Here is a 12205-nt window from a genome sequence, read left to right on the forward strand (position 1 = left end):
TGCTTGACTCCTTCCACCACTTTAAGGGTAGTGGTTTGGATGCCCCTCCAGGTCCAACAAGACTGCAATCCATGAGACAGACCTACGTCATGACACACACACATGATCCATATTTGCCTGTGACCAAAAAAAAGTCTGTATTAGTGATCCAGATAGGAGTACATCTGGGCACTCAAGGCAGGGGTATACATTGTTACCATGCAGAAGGTTTGTGCATACTTTCATTTAAATGAGCATTCTGTATACCTTATTCCCACATTCTTCAACTTTAGTGTACTGGAATGTCACTCCTGTACATCTAACGTTCTCTCAAACTCTCCATTGACTGAACTAAGAACATAAGAAGTTCAACCCATTTTTTAATCTCCTTTGGTCACCCTAGCAGAGGTTGTCTTCTTTTGAAACAAGGAATTGCAAGATGAATCACCACCTGCATCATGTTCTGTAATGCCAATCGCCCCCTCAGGTGGGACATCCATGGTCTTATTGCACGAGGAATGTATCTTCCACAGCAGTCTTATATAGCAGTATGTTAGGCTAACATTTGTTTAACTACTAAATGAAAGAATCACCTTGACTTCAATAGCAGTTGAAGTAGTTACAGGACAGCCTTTTCTTCGCACCATATTTATTTAAGATGAGCCTTTTTTGCTACCTACCTCCTATGTTATAAGTTTTACTTACAGTTCTGGTTCAAGCATGTGAAACTTTGAAGGGTCCAATGAAGAAAAAGAAATAAAGTTACATGCCTTAAATAAGAGTTTTCCATTGTTGCTATATTTCATAAATTGACATGCAACACTTGTCCCTCCCCTCTCCTTGAGGCTTACCTTCTAATCTACATCTTACATTCTACACTGCATCTTAAATTCAAACGTCTTACACACTATAAATACTGACCTGTGGTGATCTAAAGGTGTCAGGAGCACAGAGCAGTATTTGCCTCATTGACTGGAATGTGGACAGTTTGTAGTGAGATGTATATAAACTATTGTTTGCAAAGGAGTCTTCTTTTACTTTGTACAGCCTAGAGACAGAAATGTGTTCAAGTATGCACATCTGTGAAATCTAGCAATGCTGGAGAACTGTAGTTTAAGGTCAGTATCTTATATCTTCTCTGCCCGCACCCAAACATGTTCCTCTATAGCATTTTCTGACAAAAATGACCAATTTTGTGAAGATTTGAGCTTGCTGCTTTTCCTGGAAGGTTGAGTGTATCATCAAGGCAGCCAAAAAACTGATGTGTAACTCTTAATAATGAGTTGTCCTAACATGAGGTATCCAGATGTCCTTCTCTGTCAAGTCACTCAGCAGTGATTTTTATCACCCTCTGCAGCATGAAGCAGTTGTTGTTGAACCTGTGCCAGCGGTGCATTGAGGAGCGAGCGATCCTGTGGGTCTGTGTACTTCCAGTGCTACACTTCTTCTCCTCTTCTTTCGACTCTGACCAGTCAGTACCACCGACAGCCCATCTCCAACAGGAAGACATCTGGGCAGGACTGGAAGGGTTTCCCTTTCATAACTTTGTAAAACACTTGAGCCCAAGGTAAGTTTAAAAAATAAATAAAAAACAATTTCTCCCTCTTTTCTACGTATACAAATGCCGATCAAGAGTAACAATAAAACCGCTAGCATATCAAAAGTCCAGACCTCAAAGAATATGAGTCACAAGGAAGTGAGATATCCAAGAAAGAAGTAACCCAAACAGGCGAGCTCTCCAAAGAACAAAAATATATTTCTACTAGTTGCATTTGGTATGAAAGTGGAACTTTACTCAGAAAGTTTGTGTTTGTTGCTTTGGTGAAATGCATTCAGTAGTTTTTGCAAAACAAGCATTTGAAAAAGGTGCCACATGTGCTTGAAAGGGTTAAAACTATTGTATGTATTTGCCGTTTAAAGTTGCGATTCATTGATATGCAAATCTTTCAGCCAAAGGAGATAGGCTGGTTAAAATATTATAAAAAATGTTTTTGCCAACATGAAAATCGCAAATCGATTTTGGATTGTGACTTTCAAACTGTAGAAAAAAAAATCCACAACAATGGTCGGGGCTATAACAAATACTCCAGGGCAGTAGGGCGGATCAATCAGAAGCATGGAAAACTACCAGGAAAAAAGGTTTTAAATTACTCATTATTTGCAACTCAAAATTTGCTAGTAATCTCAGCAGCCGCCATATCGAGTGGTAGATTCATTCACCATTATTAAAAAAAAAAAAATTGGTTTATGTCTTTCACCAAGTGTTTAGAAAACATAAGGGGTGTGAGGCAAAGAGATAGAGAAAAAGAGAGGGTAAAGACTGCTGACATCTCACATTGACACACAAAGGGACATTGTATTTTCTAAGGATAAAAGATGTTATTGCCATTGCTAGGATGGGGCCTGCGAGTCCTCTGAGTTGGATTATTCCCTCACCAGAGTAGAAGATCAGTGCCATAAAAGGTTGGTAGATGAGTTGTGCACCTACTTATCTTCATCTGGTACCACTCCTGTCCCTCAAAGGGTCCCTTAAAGGCTTTCCTGCCATTTCCCAATTCTCTCAACCTCACAAGCATACTGTGATTTTGATGTAGGCATGTGATCCCATGCCACTGGATTCAAGCTAGCCTGGCTGATGAGGGGTGAAAACCCGAAACCGGTCCCAGGATGCTTGTTTCCAGTCCAGGGAAGACCTTGCCTAGCAGTTCTGGCTGTACTGTTCCCATGGGAACAGGGTCAAGACTGATTTGCATATGGCTGGGTCCAAACTGGAATGGCATGGGCAGCAAAAAAACGATGGATTTAGGCCCAGATCACTGTACTGGGGGTGAATGTTTGACAATGTTCAGCATTCCGTCCATCACTTGTTGTTTTTGCTTTGTCGCCCTAAGTGGAAGGGTATGCCCAGACGTGGGTCCCGTGCTTCCCATGCCACTGGATTCAAGCTAGCCTGGCTGCTGAGGGGTGAAACCCCGAAACCGGTCCCAGGATGCTTGTTTCCAGTCCAGGGAAGACCTGGCCTAGCAGTTCGGGCTGGACTGTTCCCATTGGAACAGGGTCAAGACTGATTTGCATATGGCTGGGTCCAAACTAGAATGGCATGGGTAGCAAAAAAACGATGGATTTACGCCCAGATCACTGTACTGGGGGTGAATGTTTGACAGTGTTCAGCATTCCGTCCCTCACTTGTTGTTTTTGCTTTGTCGCCCTAAGTGGGAAGGGTATGCCCAGACGTGGGTCCCATGCTTCCCATGTCACTGGATTCAAGCTAGCCTGGCTGATGAGGGGGTGAAACCCCGAAACATGTCCCAGGATGCTTGTTTCCAGTCCAGGGAAGACCTGGCCTAGCAGTTCGGGCTGGACTGTTCCCATTGGAACAGGGTCAAGACTGATTTGCATATGGCTGGGTCCAAACTAGAATGGCATGGGTAGCAAAAAAACGATGGATTTACGCCCAGATCACTGTACTGGGGGTGAATGTTTGACAGTGTTCAGCATTCCGTCCCTCACTTGTTGTTTTTGCTTTGTCGCCCTAAGTGGGAAGGGTATGCCCAGACGTGGGTCCCATGCTTCCCATGTCACTGGATTCAAGCTAGCCTGGCTGATGAGGGGGTGAAACCCCGAAACATGTCCCAGGATGCTTGTTTCCAGTCCAGGGAAGACCTGGCCTAGCAGTTCGGGCTGGACTGTTCCCATGGGAACAGGGTCAAGACTGATTTGCATATGGCTGGATCCATGGGATTTAGGCCCAGATCACTGTACTGGGGGTGAATGTTTGACAATGTTCAGCTTTCCGTCCATCACTTGTTGTTTTGGCATGTGATATAAAGCCAGAATTCCATAAAGAGAGTCTCAAAATTTGGGAGAGGCCCTCAAAAGTGAGTAAAGTGCTAAGAGGGTGCCCTCTACATCAGAAGATGAGTTTATGAGGATATCCCTAATGTCTGGTGGATATACTTGAACTTGAGATGTCCTCCTAGCATCTGGTTGCTGCTCTCATCCCAATTGCATTGCAAAATAACCGTAACAATATGTAGCATTGTACGATACGTCACCATATTTTAACTTAAGAGCCATGCATCCACACACAGGGTTAAAAATAGATTCATGGAGGTGACATTGGGAAACAAATACCCATTCACCCCAAATCTATGCGCTCAATTCGTCAACATGTTTCGGCTGTTTCCATTGCCCATAAGGGTCAGTCGGCCTTGGCCAGGACCCTGAATAAAGATTAGGAGTTGACTCCCATGAGACAGTTTTAGTGACATTCTGCATGTTAGATCCCTGTTTGTTTTGTGTTGTATTGTTTTGTGTTCCCTGCCCCTATTGCTCCATCCCTATTTTGATCTTTGTGGGGATGTGTTAGCAGAAGCCCAATGAGGAAGCATGCCACGAATAGCGGGATAGTGGGTGAGGGCAATTTTGTAACAGCTGAGCTGTTTGTGTGGTAGTAGTCTACTCTTCTTGGGTAGGTTGCTTCTACCGTTATTTCTTGTCATTTATGTGAGAGTGGTTTAGACATTTAGAGGTAGGGCAAGGAATTTCGTCCTCTCACCCCTCCTTAGTTGCGATGATCTTATTCAAACTATAGGATGGGAGGGTGTTGTCACTCGGCAGGTAGGGAATAGTGGACCTCAACCATGGGTGTTTTGTCTTCTTTATCTCTGCCCCAGGTACCTTCTTAGTATAGCTCTGCAAACTAGAACAAGTACAATGTATTCAGCACTTGACTCAGTAGTAGCCATATTGAGCAGTCTCAAGCTTTTCAGGGAGATAGTGAGGGGCCGCTCAAGCTCAGAGCTTAACATTCAGACAGCATAAAATAAATGTCATTCCCAGAGCATCTGTTCTAAGAAAGAAAAGTACTTTAATGCACAATAGAGTGAAATACTGCACACTATTATGACAAAATGCAATGTTTGTAGCATGTGTTTCGGTAGACACACATGCGCTGTACACTACTGCCATCTAGTGTTGGACGCAATTGTTTTTTAAGTTATTTTTCTTTGAAGAAATCTCCAGTCTCAAAGTATCTCATGACCAAGACCACTAGAATTATGCGGCAGGCGAGGGCCAAATTATGAAGCAGGGTTGAGTAAATTATGTGGCAAGAAAAGGAATTTATGTGCCATAATGCGGCACATTTTGTAATAGTATTAATTATTTTGTCATTTTTAATATGGTAACACTGTCTTGGCATTTGTTGCACGTCATTAGTACAATTTTAATGCCCAAGTATAGCAATAATTAATAAAAAAAAAATTGGGTTAAAACCTGGAGATTATGCAGCAGGTGTTGAATTACGTGGCAAATCTATGATTGTGCAGCTGTGGCGATTTTTGCATAATCACATAATTCAAGTGACCCTGCTCATGACCCACTGAGCCCACATGCACCAGGACAAAGGCTCCACCTCAATTATTTTTCCCCTCATTGGGTTCGATGTTTTAGCTAATTCTATATGTGTTGGGAGACAAACTTCCTTCTAGTTTTGTCCACACTATTATGGCAAATACCCATGATGCAATCACCATTGGATCTGTAATCTCTGAGGATCTGTAACCTCTGAATTTCCAGAGCACAAGGATTCGGCCTGCAGAGCAAGTTACTTACCTTCGGTAAAGCTTTTTCTGGTGGATACATTAGCTACCTGTGGATTCCTCACCTAATAAATTCTCCCCCATGCGTAGCATTCGATGGAAACTTCTCTCTCCAGTTCTGCACGTCGGCGAGGACGTCACAATTGCCCGACTCCACGCGGCTCCGTGTGACGTCATCGTGGCAGTAAGAGGTCCTCGTCGCCGTGCTGACGTCAGTTCACGCCACTTTTGACGTTCCTGTGAAACATACATATATAGAACATCGACAATTTACACCCTTTAAGATTAACAAGAATAAACTTTATAGAGAATCTTCATATAAAAACTTCTGCACAACTCTTTAAAAAAGAGCGCATACCATCATGAACGGTTTCTAAACTTGAAAATAATCTGAATTAGAACTATAAACATGTATACATATACAGAAACATTGAAATAAAAGCACTGAAGTGCACATCCAAAGAGATCCTGGCGCGACCAGACAGACTACGGGGAGGTGGGAGGGACCGTGAGGAATCCACAGGTAGCTAATGTATCCACCAGAAAAAACTTTACCGAAGGTAAGTAACTTGCTCTTCTGATGGATACAACTACCTGTGGATTCCTCACCTAATGAATAGAGTCCCAAAGCAGTACCACCTCAGAGGAGGGTGTCCGTCTGGTCAAACCAGGAACTCTTGCTGCACAGACCGCACAAAATGGCCATCCTTCCGAACCTCCGCATCCAAACAATAATGCTTCACAAAGGTGTGGAGGGAAGACCAAGTCGCAGCCTTGCAGATGTCCACCATCGGAACACCTCTAGCCAAAGCTGAAGAGGTCGACTTGGCCCTGGTGGAATGAGCCCTGATCCCCTCAGGAGGATCCTTCTTTGCCAATGAGTAACATATTTTTATACTAAGAACGACCCACCTGGAGAGCGTTCTCTTATGGGCAGCCTTCCCCTTTCCCTTCCTCTTCCCCACGTATCCTATGAAGAGTTGTACATCCAACTGGAACTCTCCCATCCTGTCGACATAAAAACTGAGAGCCTTCTTGGGGTCCAGACGATGGAGTCTTTCCTCCTCCTTAGATGGATGCGGAGGAGGGTAGAACGTCGAAAGAGTTATGGACTGTCCCAAGTGAAACGGAGACACCACCTTGGGAGGAAAGCCGCCCTGGTCCTCAAAACCACCTTGTTCTTATAAAAAGTGGTGAAAGGTGGGTGAGCAGAAAGGGCTTGCAATTCACTAACATGTCTAGCCGACGTGATGGCTACCAAAAACACAGTCTTAAAAAACAAATATCTTAATGGGCATGAATGAAGTGGCTCAAATGGGGAGCCCATCAAAAAAGTCAACACCAAATTCAAGTCCCACTGCTGCATAATAAAAGGCCTGGGAGGAAATTTATTAGTAAGCCCCCTCAAAAAACGAACAACCAAAGGAGATTTGGATAAAGAGGGCTGATCTGGAAGAAAAAAGCCGAAAGGGCAGAAAGATAGCCCTTAACAGTGGCCACAGCACAACTACGCTGAGCCAATGACAATGCAAACAATAAAATATCAGAAAGATGGGCACTTAAGGGATCAATTTTCTTCTCTCCACACCAACAAACAAAATTAGCCCACCTACTTGTATAGACGGACTTGGTGGAGTGTCTCCTGGCCGATAAAAGAACGTCCACCACCTCTGATGGGAGAGAAAAGGAACTCAGGTTGCCCCATTCAATCTCCAGGCATGAAGGTGCAGGCTCTGGAGGTGGGGGTGTAGAACCTGCCCCTGCGACTGTGAGAAGAGGTCTTCCCTGAGAGGGAGACGGAGCAGCGGGTACAGTGAGAGTCGGAGAAGGTCTGCATACCACACCCTTCGTGGGCAATCCAGAGCTATCAGAATGACTTGGGCCCGGTCTTGGCGAATCTTCCTCAAAACCCGAGGAATCAAGGGTATGGGAAGAAAACGCGTAAAGCAACTGGCTGCACCAGGATATCTGAAACGCGTCCCCAACGCTCCTTGCATCGGATACTGGAGGCTGCAGAACGACGGACAGTGCGCGTTCTCTCAAGTGGCAAACAGGTCTATACGGGGAAAACCCCACATCCGAAAGATGTAAAGAACCAGATCCGGATGCAGACGCCACTCGTGGTCGTCCGAGAAGAAGTGACTGAGTCTGTCCGCGCGTATGTTTTGGACCCCGGCCAAATGGTTTGCCACTACACAAAGCTGATGGTCCCGAGCCCAGGACCAGAGTCGCAGAGCCTCTCTGCAAAGAAGGTACAACCCTACACCCCCCTGTTTGTTGATCTACCACATCGCAGTCGTGTTGTCAGTCAGAATCGGAAGGCCTTGAGGGCCAAACGAATCGCCTGCAGCTCTAGCTGATTGATATGGAACCTCTGCTCTACTGGAGACCATTGACCCTTGATCTCCAGATCCTCCAGATGAGCTCCCCACCCAAAGGTGGAGGCATCCGTTATCACCGTGGCCACCGGAGTTGGCTGCAAAAACAGCTTCCCTTGAGAAAGGTTGCCTTCCACAGCCCACCATCGGAGATCCGCTGCAGTGTCTCTGGAGATTTTTATCGACTCCCTGAGAGCTCCTCTGTGCTGAAACCACTGCTTGCGGAGACACCACTGAAGAGCCCTCATATGCCTGCGTGCATGAGTGACCAACAGAATGCAAGAAGCAAACAGACCGAGCAAACAAAGGACTTTGAGGACCGGAACTACCGCTCCTTCTTGAAACATTGGAACCAATGCCTGAATGTCCCGAATCCGCTGTGGCGGAGGAAAGGCCCGATTCAGTGTCGTGTCCAGTACTGCCCCTATAAACAGGAGGCGTTGAGAGGGCTCTAGGTGAGACTTGGGTACATTTATTGAAAAACCCAGACTGAACAACAACTGGGTTATCAGCTGCAGATGATGCAACACAAGCCCCGGAGACTTGGCTTTGATCAGCCAATCGTCCAGGTAAGGGAATACTGCTACTCCCTTCCTCCTGAGGTGTGCTGCAACAATCGCCATCACCTTCGTGAAGACCCGTGGTGCGGGAGTAAGACCAAAAGGAAGGACCGCAAACTGGTAGTGCTGCGATCCTACCACAAACCGGAGATACTTCCTGTGCGACTGGAGAATGGGAATGGGAAAATAAGCATCCTGCAAGTCGACCGACACCATCCAATCCTCCTTGCTCAACGCCAAAAGCACCTGTGATTCAGCATTTTGAATTTCTCCTGTTTTAGGAACCAATTCAAAATCCTCAGGTCCAAAATAGGTCTCAGACGACCATCCTTCTTGGGGATCAGGAAGTACCTGGAATAACACCCCTGACCCTTCTCTTGCTCTGGAACCAACTCCACTGCGCCCTTCAATAATAGGGAGAGAACCTCCTGCTCTAACAGCAGGAGATGATCTTCTGAACAAAGGGAAGGACGGGGAGGGAAGGGAGGAGGAATCTCCCGAAAGGGAAGGGCGTAACCTTTTCTCACCAAACTGATGACCCAAGAGTCTGTTGTTATGGACTCCCATGTGGGGGAGAAAAAGAGAAAGCCTCCCCTCTACCGGAGAGGTATGAGAGACAATGGCAAGAGGACTAGGGCTGCTTTCCTTGAGGTAACCCTCCAGAGGAAGAGGAAGGGTGCTGCTGTTGGATGGCTCCTCTTGTGCGGACTGTACCCCGCCCCCTGTAGGAACGATAAGGGAGGCTTGAGAACTGCTGCCCCAGCTGCTGTGACCTCCCACGAAAGGAAGCACCTCTTCCAAAAACACACAGCCGTCTAAAAGATCGAAATGGGGAAGAAGCAGCCTGCAGACCCAAAGACCTAGCAGTAGCCCTACATTCTTTAAAGCGCTCTAGCGCAGAGTCCGCTTTTGAACCAAATAGTTTTGCCCCATCAAAAGGCAGATCCAGTAACGTAGACTGGACGTCAGACGAAAATCAGGAAGTGCGTAACCACGCATGTCGCCTGGAGGCAACGGAAGTCCCCATGGCTCTTGCAATAGAGTCCGTGGTATCCAGCCCTGTCTGAATAACTTGCGTAGCCGCCGCCTGAGCGTCCGAAAGAAGACCACGCAAGTCCTGGGGCATGTCTGGAAGAACAGTCTTCGTCGCATCCATTATAGCATGGATATACGTGCCCAGAATACAAGTTGCATTGGCAGATTTCAGAGCCATGGTGCAAGATGAAAACACCTTCCTGGCCGATTGGTCCATCCGCTTGGATTCCCGGTCCGATGGTACTCCCGGAAATGAACCAGGGGCCGACCTCGAAGAGCAGGATGCTGGTACCACCAAACTCTCTGGTGAAGGATGTTTGGACAAAAACTCCGGGTCCCCAGGCGCAGATCTGTAACGCCTTGCCACCGACCTACTAACAGCCGAAGGGGTGACCAGCTTCTTCCAAACCTCTTCGATCGGATCCATCAGGGCCTCATTAAATGGCAGAAGAGGATCCGCCATGGCTGTAGCAGGATGCAAAACCTCAGTCAATAGGTTGGTCTTCACCTGCGCTGTCGGTAAGAGAAGATCCAGGAATGCTGCAGCTTTCCTAATTAGAGTGGTAAGAGGCTGCCTCCTCTTTATATTCACCCGGGGAGGCCAGGTCATACTCTGGAGAGGTATCAAGACCACTTGCAGTGTCCAGCCCAAGGAAGTCACCCTGGGGATCAGTGATCTCCCCTTCTTCGAGGAATTGTTGTTGATATTCCCTCTCCTCCAAAAGTCGAAGGGCCTTTCGACGTGACCTCAACTTGGCCTCGAGCCCCGGCGTCGACATGGAGTGCAGCGAAGTCGTGAATGGTGCCGGGAAGGCGTCATGATAGGTTCTCCTGATCCACCCTATGCCGCAGATGGCTCCATCGGCGCCATGGCTAAGGCACCCGCATCCGACGCCGATATCCGACCTCTCGGCTCCATCACCTCCGACACCAGCGTCGAAGGTCTCTCCCTAGACGTCGAGGGCTGCGCTGCCGGCATAGGTGCCTGGCCTGAGTCTCCAGCCGAACAAAATGGCATAAATGCCATCAGCTTATACGGATCCGGAACGCCGAGATTGAAAACCAGGGGACCAGTGGGGCCAGCCGGTGCACCACCTCCCGGAGCCATATTTTGAAAAATTTGAAACATGGCATTAAGGAATGCCGCCGGATCCGTACCTGGAGCCAGGAACGAAGGATAAGTCTGTGGAGCCGGTGCCGGTCTGGACTCTTCAGGTTCTGGATGCACCGGCGAGCCAGATAACTTTGGGGCTCCACAGCTTCAAAGACTGACGGCGCCATGGATGTCTGCGGCGTCGCAGGTTGAGGGGACACCGTCAGACTCACTTCCCAAGACTTGCGGCGCCGGGACGATGGAGACCTCGACGCCGACCGACTACTAGACCGACGCGGGAGCGACGTTGACGTTGCTTCTTACGAGACGATTTTCCAGAATAGGACCGATAGTGCCGCTTCCTCTCCTTCTTGGACCTCGCCAAGAATAGCTTCGCCTCGTGTTCCTTCAATGCCTTCGGATTCATCTTCTGGCAGGATCCGCATTCTTGGACGTCGTGATCGGAACTGAGGCACCAAAGACAATCGTTGTGCGGATCAGTCACAGACATGCGACCTCCACTTTCCTTGCAGGGCTTGAAACCTCACTTCTTTGGAGCCGACATCATAGAAATACACAAAGTATCCCTTCCGAAGAGCTAACGATACAGGTAACAGAAAAGTAACCATTATCGAAAAAAGGGAACTGACGTCAGCACGGCGGCGAGAACCTCTTATTGCCACGATGATGTCACACGGAGCCGCGTGGAGTCAGGCAATTGTGACGTCCTCGCCGACGTGCAGAGCTAGAGAGAGAAGTTTCTGTTGAATGCTACGCATGGGGGAGAATTCATTAGGTGAGGAATCCACAGATAGTTGTATCCATCAGAAAGGAGTTTTTAAACAAAAATACAATCCAGTATCGCAGAGAATGCTTTTGGGCCAATCATAAAATGCATTGTCGAGACCCATCTCACATAATGGACCTTTTGGAGCCAAAGAAATCAAGGTGGAGGATATCCCACTGGTTCAGGGAGAGAGAAGCCCTGTGTTTATTTGCTCTGATGTATTGGAGACTGAAGAGGAGGGAGTCCTATTGCAAGAGAGCAAAAAATCCTGCCTAGGCCACTAGTCATCCACGATCACTCAAGGATCAACTGCCCTGGGGATCAACCTCAAAAGAAGTCGCACACTGAATTTGAGCACCACTTTTTAGGCGGGCATCAGGCCATTAGATTAGCCCCAGGAGGTACCGACCTTCGGGTTTCGTTCCTGGCTTTGAGACTTCTTGACCTCGGCAGATGACCTCAGCGCTGAGAAATCCTTAAGTAAAGGGCTCTGAGACGCTGCACCCACTAACACAAAGTTCGGCCCCAAATCTTTGACAAACTACACTTGGATTCTACATCTGCTCCGGAGCAGCCTCCAAAACCAACCCTATTCCTGGGTCTGGAAAAGGTCGTCTCTGGGAGCAGACTCCAGCGACCCCCAAGCCAACCCCAGACCTAGTTCTGTACAAGGTCTTGTTTTCAAGATCACAGTCCAGTGAACAATCCCATGGCACCCCCAGCAAACCCCCCCGCCCCTCGCTAAATTTTTCTCTCAAAGGTGCCTGATG

General features: G+C 47.4%; 1 protein-coding gene across 2 annotated transcripts in view; it reads left to right on the forward strand.

The window, feature by feature from the left end:
- Positions 1-12205, forward strand: part of RNF213 (ring finger protein 213) — a 1978231-nt gene that overhangs the window by 445574 nt on the left and 1520452 nt on the right. For both annotated transcript variants that reach the window (XM_069199724.1, XM_069199725.1), the window contains exon 9: positions 1337-1546. In XM_069199724.1, coding sequence (XP_069055825.1) covers positions 1337-1546 — 210 coding nt within the window. The remainder of the gene's footprint in view (positions 1-1336; positions 1547-12205) is intronic.

Source organism: Pleurodeles waltl, chromosome 7 (assembly GCF_031143425.1).
Source record: "Pleurodeles waltl isolate 20211129_DDA chromosome 7, aPleWal1.hap1.20221129, whole genome shotgun sequence".
Classification (NCBI taxonomy): Eukaryota; Metazoa; Chordata; class Amphibia; order Caudata; family Salamandridae; genus Pleurodeles; species Pleurodeles waltl.